This window comes from Hyperolius riggenbachi, chromosome 3 (genome assembly GCF_040937935.1).
Source record: "Hyperolius riggenbachi isolate aHypRig1 chromosome 3, aHypRig1.pri, whole genome shotgun sequence".
In the NCBI taxonomy this organism is placed as follows: domain Eukaryota; kingdom Metazoa; phylum Chordata; class Amphibia; order Anura; family Hyperoliidae; genus Hyperolius; species Hyperolius riggenbachi.
In genome coordinates this window covers 461,414,311-461,434,186 of record NC_090648.1, presented here as the reverse complement: position 1 = coordinate 461,434,186, position 19,876 = coordinate 461,414,311, and the positions used below count along the sequence as shown (strand labels likewise).

General features: G+C 44.8%; 1 protein-coding gene across 7 annotated transcripts in view; it reads right to left on the bottom strand.

The window, feature by feature from the left end:
- FSTL4 (follistatin like 4) overlaps positions 1-19,876 on the bottom strand; it is a 1,281,504-nt gene that overhangs the window by 240,826 nt on the left and 1,020,802 nt on the right. For 6 of the 7 annotated variants that reach the window (XM_068273011.1, XM_068273010.1, XM_068273014.1 and 3 more), the window contains one exon: positions 9,189-9,218. The exons of the other annotated variant lie outside the window; for it this stretch is intronic. In XM_068273011.1, the coding sequence (XP_068129112.1) occupies positions 9,189-9,218 (30 nt within the window). The remainder of the gene's footprint in view (positions 1-9,188; positions 9,219-19,876) is intronic. 7 annotated transcript variants of the gene reach the window in all.

Below are 19,876 nucleotides of genomic sequence, written 5' to 3'. Positions count from 1 at the left end.
AGAAAAGGCAAAACATTTTTTCAAAAAGACCAATCAAATTTAGTATGCAAAAGGAAAATGTTTTTTACACTCGGAAAAAATTACATTTTGCTCTGGTACACTTTAACCCTTTAGCAGCCAAATAAAGTAAAACTGTATTTGGCGGCTGGGCTGAAGTGTTCCTTCTCCAGCCTGGCAGGCTCGGCAGGGAATGTAGCGCCAGGGAAGGAGTGGTGACAGGGAGCTGTCATACATACCTGTCCGGTCAGTTGGATCAGCTTTTTCTTCCTCCACCGCGGTGGCGATGTACTCCTGACATGTCTTCTCGGTTCCAATCCCACAAATTATGTGATTGGGGATTCAGGAGATCATGTCACCATTACAGTACCACCCGATGGTGGAAGAGTCTCTTCCATCACCCTTCTTCCACCTCCGGATGGCGCTGTACCTCTGACACAGTCTCCTGGATCCCAATTACATCACATCATGTGATTGGATGTGATCGGGACTCAGATGACCTGCCTGAAGTTCAGAGCTGCCAGTGGAGGAAGAGAAGAAACTGTCCGGTACAATTAAATATCGCTGCTTACTGCCACATGCTCATTTGGTGGCACTAGGCAGCCAAAATAAATATGCCAACAGAGGCTCTCACTGCACAAGCAGCTTTAAAATGAAACATTTCATTTGAAGCTACTAATGGGTTAAAGAGAACCTGTACTGAGTAAAAATATTTAAAATAAACACATGAGGTAACTTCAAATGAACATTACATCCTAACCTCACCGTCAGTTCCTCTCAGAAGCTCACCAGTTTCTTTTTACAGTGATCCCTTCCAGTTCTGACAACATTTTGTCAGAACTGAAATATATCAGTTGTTGCCAGTTATATATCAGTTGCTGTCAGTTACAGCTGAGAGGAGAACTGATGTGTCCATGTTTCCCTATGGCTCAAGTGGGCGATGTTACAGTTTAACAGTGTGCTGACCAGGAAGCTGTTATGAGGTAATAGCCATTTTCAAAATGGAGGACGGAGAATTCTATTGATCACAGTGGACAAACAGGATGCAGGAGAGGAAAAATAGATTGAGAAGTAGACTGCACGGGAGGCAAGTATGACTTGTGTATGTTTATTTTGACTTTTCATTTTCAGTATAGGTTTTCTTTAAAGAGAACCTAATGTGACACTAAGGTCCCTATTTTAACTCACCTTTGGGGCTTTTTCCGCTTTTCTCCCTTCAGTCGCTGTGCCCTCCCAAATCTGACCAATCGAGGACTACTGCGTATGTGCAGCCCATGCCATGCACCTCCTTGATCGTGCTCCTGTTGCCAGGAGCAGTCAGCACACAATGTAATCTAGGGTCCGTGCCTCAGCTTTTGGATGGGCACAGCACCTGGGGGTGCGCCTGCTGCTTTCGGATGGGTAGTACAACCTTATCTCAAGCTGTCCTTCATTGTTTCTTGACTGTTTAAGCTCTTCAGAAGTTAGTCAAATAGCTTAGAGAATCTCTTTAGCATAGATAACAACTCACATATTTTTTTTAACTCTTCTTTTACAGGAAAACAGAAAGGCTCTTCAGATAATTTTTTAGTAGGGCTAGTATCATATGTGAATATGTTTATCTTATGTCACATGTCGTTTCCGATTCACTTTAACGAAACTCATGTTCCTCTGGAATGCAGAGTAGGGAATAACCTTTTCAGAAAGTAATCATTTTTTCGTACAATGAAGATTTACATAGCTGTATTAGAGGCACCACAGAAGTGAAACTGGAAAACAATAAAATATTCTCATACCATTGAGAATTTTATGTGCAGTTACACTTCATTATCCATACAATTTAACATGGCTGCAGAGCATGGCAAGGCGAGGACTTTCCAAGTGATTTAGCAAGATGCCTTAATGATAAACTGGTGATGAGTGTTGACCCCATGTAATGGGTGGTGAATTGACAATCCTGAAGCACTCCATCTGCCTCATTCAAAGTGACCAATCTCTTTAAATCATCGGGATTGTCATTTTTATGGGGCAGAACATTCTATTGAGACCAGAGCACTGTGAAATGTCATGCAAAAAAAGTGCTAATGGAAAATCTAATAAAGGTGCATTGGCATAAATTAACATTTCTAAAGCTGTTAAATTGGAAGGCGATACTATTTGGCCTCATATTTTTTTTACACAAAAAACGTGATGATGAGAATTAACAACAAATGCATTTCATTTTTTTGACCGGATGGATATTCACATCAGAATGGCCCAGTTATGTTCATTGTGGGCCCCCAATTGACCAGGGGTGATTTATATTTTTCTACCCATAGATCAACTTTCCTGTGGCTTTCCTTCAGTGTGCAGCAGCCAGCCTCCCATTCAGAATCAGAATAATTCATTTTGTTCGCCGAGTACAAACGGGGGTTGTACCCAGAATTGGTTTTGACTCATACAGGTTCTGAAAGGATGGGGGGGATAATGTCCGAAATTCAAGAGCCGAGGCTGCCAAACTACGGCACCACCAGTCATGATTGGCAATCATCTGTCATCCCTAAGGAGACATGGGGGGGGAGGGAGGTTCAGAGGGAGGTGAAGGCAGGACAGTTTCTTGGGCAGTGCAGGCAGAGTGACCGCCCTGAGCGCAGACCAACAATTAGAAGAAGGGGGGCCCAGGCAGAAGGACATAACTGTTATGGAGCTGGTGAAGCAGCCAATCGGAAGAAGAAAGAAGATTACCAGCGTGATCGCCTTTCTTGACTCCTCCTGGGCTGCCTGCGTCTGATGTCAAGTCATCATCACGTCACCATCGCGTGATGACACCTGATGTCCTGTAGCGGTACTGCAGGCTGTCAGTGCACAGCGCCCATGGAAGAGTGGGCTTTCTGGGCTCTCTTCGCCTATGTTTTCTTGTCCCTGCTTCCTCCCGGATGATGGGCTGGTCACTAGTAAGTAGGCAGATCTACTTGTGACCTGTGGCTGTGCGAATGTCACTAAAGAGTAAGGGTTCACGAGTTCACGAGGGTGGGGGGCGCAATTTTTACACCCTCGCCCTGGGTGCAACTTAGCCTTGAAACTGCACTGGGTGAAGGTTCAGCACTGATGACCCAGTTCTTCATGGCTGATGCTGCTAGGGATCCATGCAGCCCGCTCTTCCATGTACAGGGCCGGTTCTCTCATGATGCAAGGTGAAACGTTTGCATCAGGCGCAGAGATTGCAGGGGCAGAATTTTTGTACTGTGTTTACACTAACAACATGCAGTCAGAGTAGTTGGAAAAGCGAGAGGAAAGCCAGATGAAGAGATCATCATTAGGGAAAAGCAGCTTGTATTGCTGTGTGAGAAGTCTCACAGTGAGTGAGGAGGGGGGAGGCAGGAAAACAGCAGTGCTTCATTCGACTTGTTCAGCATAATGGAGGAGGTGGCACTGCTGTCCTGACTGAGGAGGAATGAAGTGAAGAGGGTGAGCAGTTTGTTTGTCACAGACTCACAGCCATCCAGTGTGCTATTGTGTTGAGCTGCAGCATGTCATGTGAGAACATTAAATTAAGCAGAGTAAATTGTTGGGAGGAGGTGCATTCTCACAAGTTAGCCTCAGGCAGCAAAAAGTCGAGAACCGGCCCTGTCCGTGTGTAACATTCATGAACAGCAGCACCTCTCTTCTGTATACAGCTTCCTCGGGTAGCAACTTCCCTTTCCTTTGTGTTGCTCCTCATTTTCAGAATGCATTTTCCATTTTCAGCCTTCTCTTTCATATGCAGCAAGCCCATTCAATGTCTGGCCACCTCCCTGGGCAGGAGCTGCCCAAGGCCTGGGCCTTTGTGACTTTTCCAGAAATCTAGCTCTGCAATTGACTAGCTTAGTGCACAATCTTAAAACTCTTTTAAGACTAACAATTATATTGATGATGTCAGTAAATGAGGTAACATGTATGACCATAAAAAGCTAACAGCTGCAAATAATGGCTAATAACATTGTCACCTGTGATGAAGCCCAAAGTAATGCCGGATAGAATTTTGACAGTGAGGTGGGTGGGGGTCTTTAACCATTCCTGCCACCTGGACATGATTGTCACATCCAGGCGGCAGCTGCTGAACTGCTGCGTGCTGCTGCACCCCCCCCGTTAGCCCGGAGATCAATGAATGGGAATTTAGTTCCCATTCATCGATCTAAGTCCCGGGCAGAAAAACCGACGGCTTCTTATTAGGGGCTCGTGGTCTTTCTGAAAAGAAAAAAAAAAGTTTCCAGTCCTCCTAGTGCTTCCTGGAAGCGAGCTCTCGCTTCCAGGACAAAAAAAAAAAATCTCACTGTGGCCATCTTGTGGCCAAATAGTAGCACTACATCTACATACATTTTTCAATTAAATAAACCCGCATTAATACATTTAAAATTAACCGTTTAACTCCCACACCAAAAATTACCCAAATAACAATTTTAATGGGAAAAAAAATACAATAATAACAAAAAAACATGAATAGTTATCTAAGGGTCTGAACTTTTTAAATATGCGTGTGAATAGGGTATATTACGAACATTTTTTAAATTATAAGCTTGTAAATAGTGATGGACGCAAAACTGAAAAAATGCACCTTTATCTCCAAATAAAATATTGGCATCATACATTGTGGTAGGGACAAAATTTAAATGGTGTAATAACCTGGGACAAATGGACAAATAAAATACATGGGTTTTAACTATGGTAGCATGTGTTATTTTAATGCTATAATGGCCGAAAACTGAGAATTAATGTTTTTTTTCAGTTTTTTTCTTAATATTCCTGTGAAAATGCATTTAGAAAAAAAATATTCTTAGCAAAATGTACCACCCAAAGAAAGCCTAAATGGTGGCAGAAAAAACAAGATATAGATCAATTCATTGTGATAAGTAGTGATAAAGTTATTGGCGAATGAATGGGAGGTGAAAATTGCTCTATTGCATAAGGTGAAAAATCCCTGCGGGCTGAAATGGTTGAAGTCTTCCTGTGCCTTGTAACTGTACTTAATTAAATGAAATCGTACAATCACAAGAAATCTGATAAAAGTGAAGCTCCCTATAGTTAAATAAATGCATTATTTCTTAGTGGTCATGAAACTGGTGGATCTGGATACTCAGCTATTTCATGGCACATAATCATCTTGCCAAGGGAAAGAACTCTCTTCCACTTCACAGAGCTCAGAAACATGAGGCTGCTTGATAGTACATTTGTATAAGCTCCAGCGAACTGCATCCACACACAAGAGAGTCTGCTGGAGAAGCAAATAGGCTGCTGCAAATCGGTCCCATCACCTTTCATACTTCTACAGCCAAATAATATTCATACTGAAGTGCAGGGGATGAAGTACTTAGTGGCTAGTGAGGAGGATGACTGATTATATGCAATCGGTTTGAGTTATGGACATTAAAGCAGCAAAGACAGCCATACTATCCCAGGTAAAAAAAAACCTCATATATAAGTAGATAAATCCTTGCTCTACTTACAGAACGTATGTGTTGTATTGTCCACATTTTGACTTAAAGAGACTCTGTATTAAAAAAAATCCCCTGGGGGTACTTACCTCAAGGGGGGGGGGGGGAGTAGAGGTTCTTCGCTTATGCTAGGCAGAAATAGGCGTGCCCGGTCGTATCCACTCTACTGCGCAGATGCAAAAGGGCTCACGCCTGCGCAGGAGAGTGTATCGATCAGGTTCGGCTATTTCTGCCTTAACCCGAAGGAAGAGTGGCCAGAGCATCTGCGCAGGATTGCAGAAGGTAAATATTTACATCGCCGCCCTTAAGGGGACCTGGGCAGGATAACGTAATAGGTAATTACTAAAAACAAATATCAACCCCAAAAAGCCCAACTGGTGGTGAAAAAAACAAGATATAGATCATTTCATTGTGATTAGTAGTGATTAAGCTATTGGCAAATGAAAGGGATGAGCACTGAAAGGTGAAAATCGCTCTTGTCCGTTAGGGTAAAAACCCATTTGGGGTGAAGTGGTTAAACAATGCAAGTTGCCTGGCTGTCTTCCTAAACCTGTCTCTAATGTTTTTTGCCATAGACCCTGAACAAGCATACAGATTTGGTGGTTTGACTCAAGGCTGACTAGATTAGACACATAAAAACACAAACACTGGTCTGCACAACAGTCGGGGGGCCAAGGTCTCTGTCACTAGCTGGGGCCCCCAAACCACCATGCGATACCTAGAGGGTAGTGTGGGCAAGCCCTGGACCTCTCACCTCCAGGGAACTCACCCCCACCACCTCTAAACTGAATGCTAACTGCAACAAACACAATCGCTAACTCCCAGCTAGAGCAATCTCCTGCCCTTACCTGGTCAGCAGACGCCAGTTAGCAGGAATTGCATAAATTAGCATTCAGGTGGGAGGCTTTGGTTGGATGCAATTGTAGATTGCATTGTTTTACAGGATTGCCCCATGTAGGCACTTCTCCCACACGGTCCCCTCCCTAACCACTCACCTGTCAACCGCATCCTGGAAGCTGCAGGAAGGGGACTGTGTGGGAGAAGTGCAGGGGCGTACCTAGAAATCCCCGGGCCCCCCTGCAAAAAAAAAAATCCAAGCCCGCTCAGGGACTTTTGGGGGGCAGGAGGGGCCGCAGCATAAGAGGAGAGTGTGGCAGATCGGTGGAAAGGGGGGAAATTCCCCCCCCCCTCCCTCACCTCGAGCTCTCCTCTCAATGCTCCCCCTCTTGCAATCATTGGTGGCAGCGGTGGCAGCGGCGGCAGCAGCGGCGGCAGCAGGCTGAGTACATTACCTCCTTCTCGCTGGAAGTCTTCCGATCTCTTCCGATAAGAGCTTCATGCAACTTCCCATGTAAACCCCGATGGCAGGGGTTGCATTCCCTATTGTTACGCCAGTGGAGAAGTGCCTACACAGGGCGTCTCGGTAAAACAATGCAATCTACGATTGCATCCAACCGAAGCCTCCCACCTGAATGCTGATTTATGCAATTCCTGCTAGATTTGGTACAGCAGGCAAAGGGTGTATAACAGTACACCTGATTGGCTGACTGGCGTCTGCTGACCAGATAAAGGCAGGGGATTGCTCTAGCTGGGAGTTAGCAATTGTGTTTGTTGCAGTTAGATTAGACACATGCCTGTTTCAGGGTTGTGACTCTACTAATGAAAGAACAACAGGACTGCCAGGCTACTGGTAGGGATGATCACAAATATGCAAATTCTTCTTGATACAAATTTTTATGCAAATATATGCAGCTTGGAAAAGGACCAATCAATTTAAACCTGGTAGTTGAATGGAAGAAGAAAGACGTAGAGCCAAGTGTTGGCACTGCAGCTAAAGTAGGAGGGTTATGGCTGCACCATTCAGGGCTGCTCAATCAACCATGCCATGCGTGCTCTGCCATACAAGATACAGTAGAGTAATTGGCAGGAGAGAAGCAGAAGTCGGCACTGCAGGCAAATCGGTTTATTTCCAAGATTAAAATCAGCAATATGTAAGATATTTTCCAGTGCAGCAAAAACAATCATAGGTGCACATACCGGTCCTAGGTGGGCAGCCAGTGGGTAGTGAGTGCAGGACACAGGTGCCTGACGGCCGCTTTGCGCAAATATGCACCTCTACGGAGGCTTGAAGCCTGGGTTTCAATTGATTGGTCCATTTTCAAACTGCATACATTTGCTTAAAAATTTGCATAATTTCAGCTTGCATCTCATTGATCATCCCTAGCTACTGGTATTGTATAAAAGTCTGTTAATATGGTAGCTTCCATATCCTTCTCACCTCAGGTTCCCAGCAAAAATGCCAAAACACAGCGAGGGCATTATTTTGGAGTCAAGGCCGCAGTTTTAAGGAATTACTAGTTTTCGTTCAAAACGGACATAGATGACCTTAGAGGAAACTACAAATTCTGATCATATAGCACAAGCACACTGTTTAGCCATGTGAATGTGTGATTACACATATGGCTGGCAGAAAGGCCTTTTCACATAACAAGCGCCGGATGGAGAAGACACAGGCCTGAAGATGGAGATCGGAATGGAGCCGCCACCGGGACAGGTAAGATATTTCAAGGCAGCTGATCTACTGAACATGCAGGAGGGGGGTGGGGGCACAGTCAGGGGGAGGCCATCTGGAGGACCGGGAGGGCAGGGGCCCCGGGGAGCCTACTTTGATGAGGGGGTAGAAGGTCCCCCAAGTTACTTTTGACCATACCTCCCAATTTTTTAAAATAAGAAAGAGGGAAACTTAAACCACGCCCCTGCCACACCCCTAATCACACACTTGGCATGCCCCTAGTCAAGCATACTATGAAGCTTTCATAAGAAAAATATGGTTTGTCATTCAAACCACTATGGTTCTTTCTATGCTGGTTCATTTTCCTTCATATTAACATTTAAAAATGAGAAATATATTAATTTAAATGACAGGAATAACGTTTTGAGTTAATTAAACACATTTTTCAGTAGAAAAATACATACATTTACATAGATCATTACATCAGTCCTGAAAGAGGGACAAGCGAGGAAGAAAGAGGGACAGAGGGATTGGGTACCCAAAGAGGGACTGTCCCTCCAAAAGAGGGACAGTTGGGAGCTATGCTTTTGACCTGGGGCCCCGGTGTGGCTTAAACTGGCCCTGGGTGTGAAAGTAGTATTAGCATTCAGGGTAGTTAGATATAGTTAGCATCAGTCATAGGTCAAAGCCCTGGTTTCCCATTTAATTTTTGAATATGTTTAAGTTACGTGTAGTGCAGTGCAGCGCAGTGCAGTGCAGCGCAGTGCAGTGCAGTGCAGTGGGCAGCACGGTGGCTCAGTGGTTAGCGCTCTCGCCTTGCAACACTAGGTCCCTGGTTTGAATCCCAGCCAGGTCAACATCTGCAAGGAGTTTGTATGTACTCTCCATGTCTATGTGGGTTTTCTCTGAGTACTCCGGTTTCCTCCCACATCCCAAAGACATACAGATAAGTCAATTGGCATCCCCCTAAATTGGCCCTAGACTATGATACATACATACATACACAGACATATGACTATGGCAGGGATTAGATTGTGAGCCCTTCTGAGGGACAGTTAGTGACAAGACTATATTCTCTGTACATCGCTGCGGAACATGTCGGTGCTATATAAATACTAAATAATAATAAAGTGTATATGATAGTATTTACAATAATAAGCAATCCTCCTTCCATTGTTGAGTGTATATGATAGTAAATTTGCATTAATTAGCAATACACAAAGTGTTGTGCATTTCACATTTGTACATACCTGACTGGCTGGCTCCTGTAGCTCCAATTCCTGTAGAGAGAATAGTGCAGTTTTACTAAAGAGAATGCTGTCCAGACTATCCCATCATCACCCACATGAAGCAGTCAGGGAAGGGCAGCAGTCTTTTTCTGAGTAGATTATCTGTTACCCTATTTTTAATTTTTTTCCTTTAAAAGGAAAAAAATGTGTCAGACACCATATCCCACTGACTTTAGGTTGGTTCCCTTTAATATATGTTTCTAAAGAGTATAAACAAAGTGTACCGTATAATTCCTTTTGGTGCACCAGCTTACGAAAATACTCATTCATCGCCCTTCCTCCCTAGATAACATTAACCACCATGCTTGGCCGTCTTCCTTCACAAAGAATCTATTGATTTTAGCCTGGTAGAATGACATTCATGCACCATGTTAAAACTGAGCTTGCTGTGGCTCATGAGATTTCTAATATGTTCCTCTGACCTTTCACAAAGGGACCTCTTTCTTCTTCTCGCGAGGTATGGTTTGTTGTTCGCCTTGAACTGGATCAAGAAATGTACTTTTTTGTCAAAGTAACAAAAGCTCACAAAAGGTAATACCTTTTTCTAACTAACTGCAGATAGAGGTTTTATTGCTAGCCTTGGATAATCAAGTCATCTTCATCAGGCAATGTATATTACGGGAGAAGCATTGATCTTCAGACACACTTTTCCTTTGAAGTGGAAACAAGGTACCAAGAGAGGTAGACAAAGAGAGTGGTTTACTAAGCCGGAGGTTTGCAAATTGCAGTCCCTTGGCTTAGTGTGACCAAGAGCACCTAGTCTTGGTAAGAGGTGAACTGAGCAACAGAATACATACAGAATTAGAAAGCTACCACGCATACAAGAAATAAAGGAGCCTGGAAAAAAGGGCACAGATGATTGCCGCTAGTAGAAAATTGCTAAAATTAGCGATATTCTACTGCTAGATTATCATAGTAAAATATTGGTGCGTTTTACCAATATTTTACTATGACTAAACCTAACCATACTCTCAAACAAAACCCTTCTCTACCAATTCCTAACCCTAAGACACCCCTTGGTGGTGCCTAACCCCAAGACCGTCCCTAGTGGAGCCTAACCCTAAGGGCCCCCCTGGTTGGTGCTTAACTCTAAGACTCCCCTGGCGGTGCCTAAACCTAAAACTCCCCCCGGTGGTGTCTAGCCCTAAGACCCTCCAGCGGTACCTACTGGTGCCTAACCCTACCCCCCCCCCCCCCCTCTTTAACCTTAGCACAAAGCCGCAATATGCAGCAAAGAAGTTACATGCCTGCTATGCAATGCTGCATTTTGCATTTCCGCAAACACCTGCGATTCAGGCACCTCCAGATGTGTAAATTTCATGTGCTTGCTGGTAATCAGACGCTCCCTTGTGCCCAAATGTAACTTCTTACCCCCATTATAAAATCCGCGATTTGCGGCAAAACCAGTAAACTTAAGTGCCTACAGCGGTTAGCGGCCGGGCCATGCGCCCAAATTTCCGTTGTTTGCCACTAATTGCGGCTTTTATAATAGGCGCCTAGGCACAATTTTTTCCATAAGGTATCCTACCACTAAGCTACCACACCGTTCTGTATAGCGGTGTCTTGCATCTTAATTGAAATGCATAGAGAAACACTGCGTGTGTGTAAACATTTCTTAACTCACCACCTAGCACCCCACTGCTGAGAGGGCAGACAGCAGCACAATTTATTGAATAAAAATATGGTCAAGTAAAAAGGGTCCCGCCTAAGGCGGCAATATTAATATTGCGGTATTTTGTCCACTGGTGGTGCTCGATAAAATAGCATGTGCCGGGGGGGGGGGGGGGGGTGAAGTACCGCTAATAGCTGCCAATTATGGATATTAACACGGTGGCCTATGGGGAGCCAAAAATATTGCTGGATAGTGTCAGGCGTTAGGGGATTGTCTTCAGGGTTAGGTACTGGCAGGGGTACTTAGTAGTTGTCGGTCGGGGGGGGGGGGGGGGTGTTATAAAGGCTAGACACCACCAGGGAGGTTTTAGTGTTAGTCAGCATTGGGGAGGTCGTTAAGGTTAGGCATTGCCAGGGGGATCAGTTAGTGTTAGGCATCGAGTGGGAGGGCTCAAGTTAGCATATGGTTAGGTCATAGTAAAATATTGGTAAAAATAATGGAATTAACTATTAGATTATCAGTTATGTTACTGATATCCTATCTCCGCGGTGCCTTACTTTACAGCAGGCCCTTTTAACATGTGCACTATATAGTGGCTTTGCAGCACAATGGCTAAAGCTCTCATTTTTTACAGCACTTATTGACCCCTTATTCCTTATGCAGGCTGGTATTTCCCAAGGAATCTGGATCCCATAAATATGGTGCTCTACCCTTGTGAGCTGGTATTGACCAAGAAGTGGCACTCCATACTCATGGACCTCAAATTCCCTGTAGAATACTAGCCTTAATGGAAGTTAAGGCATTATTGAGTCCTGTAGGACTGATCGCGGCTCGCAGACTAAATGTAAACGCAGGAGACATTTGTCTCCTTTGTTTACATTGTACGGCGCTGCTGCCCTCCCCCCCCCAGCAACATGCCACCAGCAGGAGCGATCAGACCCCCCCTGCACATTATCCCCATAGGGGGGAAAAAAGGGGGGCGATCTGATCGCTCTGCATGCCAACTGATCTGTGCTGGGGGCTGCAGAGCCCACCCAGCACAGATCACAAAAATCAGCGCTGGTCCTTAAGGGGGGGTAAAGGGTGGGTCCTCAAGTGGTTAAACAATTACCTAACCTTGAATATTTAATGTCAGGGAAAAAGTTTGTAAACCACCCCTGCACATTTTTTCAAGCACCTGCAGCTGCCTTTTCTGCCTTATATGGCACACCCTGCAGCCTTCTCTGGCAGCATAGTAATGTCTGAGAATCACTGTAGTAGTTCTGCTGTATAAGCAATATTTAACTGCAATTACCAAATAAATGGCATGATCCCTATTTTGATGCCAGATTCTTTTTGTGCTTTGGCTTTCAGTTAAGGGCTTGGTGGTAGGCCTATATTGCCTGGGGCTTATGATAATAAATGTGCAATTTTAATGGCCTGTGGCTATAGTATAAGCAGTTGCTTTGACATGCATTTAACCACTTAACGACCACCTAACGCCGATAGGCGGCGGCAGGTCGTAAGTGGTTTTACATGGAAACGGCCGCTCGTTCGAGCCAAGTCCTCCCGAAGACAGGCGGCTCCATACTGCGTACACGCTGACGCAATAGAGGGCGCTCGCGCGTGCGCAGTGTGGAGCAGCCTGTCTTCGGGAGGACTCGGGCTCCCGAAGACTTTCTGAAGTCCCCTTCGCCGGCAGAAGGAGCAGAAGAGGGAAGGCTCATTAGGACCTAGATCTTTCCCTTTCCTTAGGTAAGTATCTGGGTTCTTTTTTTAGCAGTGGGGTTACATTGTCGTTAACCAGTACATCTTCCACATTCTTCTTGAAAATGGCTCTCTGTATTCTTTATACACAGTAGGTAACACACTGAGTCATCTCGCAACACATCATTATATGTGTCATTCTGATTGCCACTTTGGTAGCTATCAGAATGATTATAGTAATAACACTAAAATAATATTCTGTATTTTCTCTTCTTCAGAATGCCCTTCTTTATTCTTATTTTTGTTGTTTTACAGTCATATTATTGTCTTTTTTATTTTTCCCCTCAAATGCAATGTCTGTGATCATTATAATGAAATCCTTCCCATACACACTGTCAGAGAACACTCCCCATCCCCTGATTCAATTCATTTTCTCACAGGAAATGTTCTCACGCCTTATCAATGTAATACCTTTTCAGCCAACAGTAAGTCATCAGTACTCTAAATTGGTCGTTTCAAACCTATAGAAGTTTTCTAATAAATTTTTTACTATGTTTTTGCTGGCTAGGTGCTAAAAACATGTGCAGATAAGATGAAAAAAATCTACCAGAAAACTCAGGTGAAAAGTGAATCATGGCCATATTATCCACTTACATGCTCTCAGGGCCGGTTCTAGACTTTCTGTTGCCTGAAGCAAACTTTGGAGGATGCGTCCCGGAGACCAGTTAGCAAGTGTCGCTGTGTTCGGCTGGTCTGTTTCCAGCCCCCGCCTGATTGGTCGCATGCCAAAGCCTTCCCTCTGACTGGCCATGGTGATCTCTCGCCGGTGATGGGGTTTTACCTTAGCATGCTTCGATAAGAGGCATATGTTGACACATTGGCGTAGCTAAGCTATGGGCCCTGGTGCAAGTTTTACATGAGGCCCCCCAAGCACTCTATACATAACAATTGTTACTTGGGCACCAAAACCTGCCAATGGCAACCACAGTGTCAGAGGTGCAAGAAGGGGATGGGAAACAGTTTGTTAATGATGATTTCTATTTAAAGCATCTATAGAAGAGATTATTACCAACACAGGGCCAATAGAGAGCTAATACTGTGATTGAGGGAGGACCCCTCGGGGCACCTCTGACCCAAGGGCCCCGATGCAGTCGCTACCTCTGCAACTCCTATTGCTATGTCACTGTGCTGACACCTCGCCTGCTTACAGTATAATGTCATAGGGAAATGAGGACAGGTATTTGGGGATGCATGGCTGAGGAGGGTAGGGTGTGTGTGGCAGGAAGGTGGGTGGGAGAGCAGAGAGGAGGCAAGAGCCAGGTGGCCCAGACCTATTTCCACCGGAACAAAATCGGGAAGGAGCTAGCGCATATATGCAGGAAGGATAAACTTCGGTGGTTCCAAGGCAGGACTGAGTGAATAGAAAAGGATGGGGAAGCCTGTTTAGGATCCAGAGGCATCGGGTGAGTACCCCCTAAGGCCTCATTCCCGTCATTATGCACTTCCGTGCACATTTGGAAGTGTGTATGATGTGCGACATGGAAGAACGGCAGAAGGTCATAGACAGGCTTTCTGCCATTCACATACGTACATGCCGTATGATACGCTATGATGTGCTTGCATACTACTGCATGCATTCTGCCCGCAAGAGCAGCAAAGGCCCATTCACTGTAATGATTGGGATCGTAACGCTTAGCAGCGCAGATGGCGTGCACTCATTGGCGTACGTGTTGTGTTCTGATTGCACGACCATCTACACGTCATGATGTGAACATACCCTAAGGGTGATTTTTTGTTTTTACAGGTTAACTTTAACCCTCTTTTGTGCATCAACAAACAAAAAAACAGAATACACTTTTCAAATATAACACTTCAAATACTGAGTGCCTTACTATCATTGCTCCAGACAAACAAAGTGCAAATGCCACAGCTGGTGGAGTGTTTTACCACTTAATACATTTCTCAACAAAAAATGCTTTCGATGTCCCCATAGACATTCACTGAAGATTATATTTATCATGTCTTATAAGGATATATGAGTGAAAATAACCACAAGCCCTATTCAGGAATAGAATGAAAAATTATTTGAGCATTTTTGAGTGTTGGCTTCCATTATTCTTTTTTTTATCCCTTTCAGATATACTGTGCTTTATCCGTAATAAAACATAGCAGTCTGTTCCAGTCGATGGTAAGGTTAAAAAAATGTGCATAGACAGGAGGTGGAAGTAGGGGTCAGGAGGAGGAGCAGGGGGACAGAAGGAGGCACAAAGGGGACAGAAGGAGGCACAGTAGGACAGGTGGATGCACAATGGGACAGAGGGATGCTCAGGGGTGCAGAAGTAGCACAGGAGGATGGAAGGAGGTGCGGGAGGACGAAAGGAGGCACGGGGCAGAGAGAGGCACAGGGGCAAAGGGACACACAAAGGACAGTAGGAGGCACAAGGGGAACACAGGGACTCACAAAGGGAGACAGAAGGAGGCTCAGAGGGCAGAGGGAGGCACAGGGGGATAGAAGGAGGCACATGGGGACAGAAGGAAGCACAAAGTGGGACAGAGGGATGCACTAAAACTTATACTATCTGGACCTTATCATGTCTGCTCTCCAGGGACTGTCAATGCTGCTGGTGTTCAGGAGACAGAATTTCCTGCTGCTACACACATGCAGCAGAAGCGGGTGAGCGAACATTCACGAGAGGGAGGGGGCTTTGTTCAGGGGTGGAGCTTCATGCAGGGGGGGTGGCTTAATCTGGGACACATGGCACCCACCCAGGACCAATGGTGCTCCAGGCAATGGCAAACATTTTTCTAGATAAAGAGTTATAAAGATTGAAACAGGTAAAAAGAGCGCTGGAGGCGCCCTGCTAAAATGGGTGCCACAAAAGGCATTTATGTTAACCCCTTCCCGACTGCCTAACTGAGATAGGCGTCGGGAAGGTGGCAGCCCCAGGACCGCCTACTGCCGAAAGGCATCAAGAGCAGTGGGCGGCGATTAGCGGGGTTCGCGCATCCCCGCTTTAGTTATGGAGCTACGCTCCGTAAACAGCCTGCTAGTCCGCGATTGTTGCTAGCAGGCTGATAGAAGAAAAAAAACGGCTTTTTTTTTACTGTTGACAGCACTGCGATCTAAGCACATCGCTGTAAGGGGACAGCTTTGTGATAAATCTGTCCCCTCGAGTGTCCCACAATGTGATCCCCTCTCATAGGCTGATGTCTTGAAGGTGATCACTGATTGGATCTCAGGGGGAAGGGCAGGAAGTGGGAGGGAAGAAAATAAATGAAAAATAAAGATATTTAATAAAAAATATAAGAATAAAATGTATAAAAATAAACAAAGTCAGCAGCAATCTGATGCCACCAATACAAAGCTCCGTTGGTGGCAACAAATGGAGGGCAGATTCATTTGTGTGCTATGTTGTATGGCTCTGCAGCGAGCTAATAAAGCTGCAGAGCACTGAATTGTAAAAAATTGTCTGGTCACTAGGGGGGTGTAAGCCTGTGGTCCTTAAGTGGTTAAAAGCACGAGTATCGGCTAATAGTGGTAATTTGGATGCCAGGTGCCAGAAGTGCCCGATTCAAACTATGGCTACAAATAGTGGAGATAAAGCCCACTATTTTATCAGACGCCCAAAATATTGATGGATACAGTTAGGTGGCAGGGGCTCTTTAGGGTTAGGTGCTATTGAAGGAGAGGGTCCTTAGTGTTAGACATGGGGGGGGGTGGGAATATTAAAGATAGGCATTGCCAGGGGGAGTTGGGGGTTAGGCCTCACCAGGTGAGGTCCTTATGGTTAGATATCGCCGGGTAGATTAGGTAATGTTAGGCATTGACTAGGAAGGCTTATGCTAAAACAGGGGTCCCGAAACGTTTTGGGTCGAGGGCCGGGTCAACATACTTCAGACTGCTGGGGAGCCGGAGTATACATAAGATGATGTAGAAGTCTTTGCGGGCCAGACAGTGAAGCATGCCCAGGTGACAACCTGCAGTCCAATTGGACAGCCGTGTCACCTGTTGTGGAATTAGATTGGAAACCAGCAAATGGCTGCTTTCTGGCTTCCATGCGGATGGGTGGTGCCAGCACTGCTATTCTGTATGCGGAAACCAATATTTAAAGATCTATAAGTAATACATTTTGTGTGTGTTTGTGTATGGGGGGGGGGGGAGGCGCTGAAAAAGCCTCAGGGATTCACATTGAGGACCGCTGTGCTAAGGTAAGGTTAGGCTAGGTCATAGTAAGATATCGGTAAAGAGTACAGATGTTTTACTATTGGAAATGACTATAGTAGAATATTTAATAATATTATAGATATTCTACTAGTGGCTGGCTAGTATCTACAGAGCCCATTTTACCATGGCCCCCTTTTTACATGTATGCGCATAGGTCACCTATTTCATTGTTTACAGCCAAAATATTTTTCCAAAAATATAGCCCAAGCGTAAATAATGATAAATTAATATTTATTCTAAATCCAGAGTGCCTACCGCCTTGTTTTAATAGTTCAACAAAATACATTTGTAATGTCCACATAAAGGCACATTGGGAAAAAGCACAGCGATAAGAATGAGCTTGAATTCAATCAGCATCTCAGTTTCTCAGTTTTGACACTGGTAATGTTCTGGAGCACAAATAAAGAATTGTTCATGTACGGCACAAAGTCATCATAAATCTCACACTATTTATGATCTCGGTTTTGCATGTGCATCGAGATCTCATCTGTTCTACCCTGGTGCTTCAATCTAAGTATCAGTTAAGACGTCAAACCCCACTAGCTCTCAGGTCCCTTAACTCACAACATGGAAATGTTATTAATCTTTTACAACAGCCTCCATCAAAGAATATTTTGGTCGTATTCCCCGGGGTCTGCTGCCATCAGAATAAAACAGACTTTTTTTTTCTTAAGACTACAAGTAAGCATTTTTTTTGGAAAGCAGTAAATTAATTTGGTGTCATTTACCGAGGCGCCGATGGGTCACTGATAATTTATGGTTATATGAGATCCTGACAAAAACTTGACTTGAATTTTCTGTAAAGAAAAGCATGGCTCATCCACAGAACTGGATTTCTGGAAAAGGTCACAAAGGTCCCGGCCTTGGGCGGTTGAAGGCCAAGGGGCACCTGGACATGAAAGAGGGGTTACTACATATGAAAGAGGAAGGTGACAATGGGGAAAAACACATGTAAAAGGAAACTGATGCTCAAGGGAGCTGTTCATGAAACAAAGGGGCTGCTGTACATGGATGATTCACATAGAAGAGGGGGCTGCACATGGAATGGGAGGGGCTCTGCCGCACAAGAAAGGGAAGTCACAACATATATACTGGGGGCACACAGGGCCAGATTTATCAAAGCATTACCAGCAGTTTTTTCTTCTTAAACAGTTCTAACCAGCAGAGGAACTGCTCTGCATGATAATAGAAAACTTCTCAAATCCTACATAATAGCGGCAGTTTAGCTTGGATTTCTAGAACTGCACAACAGTTAAGAAAAGTGCAAATCCATCCCTAAACTGGCGCAGATTAAGGGAAACTAAACTGAGAAGGATGTGGATTTTCCTTTTAAAATAATACCAGTTCCCTGACTCTCCAGCTGATCCTGTGTCTCTAATACTTTTAGCCACAGCCCCTCAACAAGCATTCAAATCAGGCACTCTGACTGAAGTCAGACTGGATTAGCTGCATGCTTATTTCAGGTGTATGAGTCCTCCACTGCTGCAGCCAAAGAGATCAACAGAACTGAAATGCAACTGGTATTGTTTAAAGGAAACAACCATAACCCTCTCAGTTAAGGTTCCCTTTAAGAACTGCTTAATAGCAGTTCTACAGCTGGTGCAGCAGTGCAAGCTAGACATGATTTGTAAAGTGCTCCTCCCCCTACTGACAGGTGTACTGTGAAGCTGTTCTGTGCTTAACCCTTCCAGTGCTGGGAATTGATACAATACAGCAGATGTACTGGTTACCTCAACAATAGCAATTTCCCTCACACACAGGGCTTGATTCACAAAACGGTGTGGCTGTTAGCATGGCTTTTTGTGCGTTTTAGTGTATTTCCGCCCAAAAACAAGTTTTGCACGCAAAAATTCGCATTCAAGCATTAACGCAAATTTTGTATGCGTTAGCGTTCCCGTTCGCATGAAAACGTGAATTTAGCACACAAATGCAAACATTAACACACGAAAAATTCACGTTAACGCGCGAAAGCAATTTTTTGCACGCGAAAACCGTTATCAAAAAGATATTTCACGCAAAGTACTTTTCACAGCGTGCTAACAGTTAGCACTGTTTTGTGAATCAAGCCCACTCTCTGAGAGACCTTCCTAACTCCTCCTCCTATTCCTAACAGTTAAAGAAGGAATCTGCATTATTTAGTGATTTCTTAGGATGTCTGGGACAGTTCTGCACAGATTTCTAAAAACCTACTAATATTTTGTCTCAGACACTCTTAATAAATGTCCCCCACAGAGTATAAATCCGGCCTTGCTCATCCACTAATTTGCTGACCAACTGCCAACCATTGCTAAGATAGCTTTAACCCAGGTTTTAAACCCTCTTTGGTCAATGTTGAATAACAACAATAGCCAGTTATTAGAAGGCTACACTGCACGGGTTTCCTTTAGTGAACACTGCACAGATTCTTTCAGAAGCAACAGAAAATCTACAATTTCCAGTTGGATCACCTCCTTCATAAAAAAGTGTACAATTTTCAGTTGGATCGTCTCCTTCACAACAACTTAAGGCCCGGTTCACATTAGCGTTCCCTGTCCGGATCCGTCTGATCGGATCCGGACCGTATACTGTACAAATGGAACGTACGTTCCGCATAGCAATGCAAAGTCTATGCGGACGTTCACATGCGTACGTTCCGTATAGAACGGAGCCGGATCGGATCCGATCCGCACACTTTTCCAACATGTGCTATTTTTCGGGTCCGGTTCATCCGGCCCACGCACCCGGACCGGAGCCTGACTGCACCATCCGGAAATAGAAACCTATGGGGAACGGAAAGCACAGGATACAAACACCTGACGTTCTACCCCACTTCCTATGCGTATTCTAGCGGTCATTTCGGATGGAGACACATGGGCAGCAGTGGAGCAGCAATGACTAAGGTGCTGGAGCTGTTTGGCAGTATGTCGGAGGTGGAGGTGAGGCCTAAACAGCGGAGGACCTGATCCTACAGGTGCACCAGGTGCACCTTCTGCTGACCCCAACATTTTTATTTTAAATTTCGCTGTTTTCACCACACGGATCCGGATGGCAGCCTGATGCATGCCGGATGCAAACGGACCGGATCGGATCCGATCCGGATCCGGCCCGTTTGCATGCCAAAACGCAAGTGTGAACGGGGCCTAACAA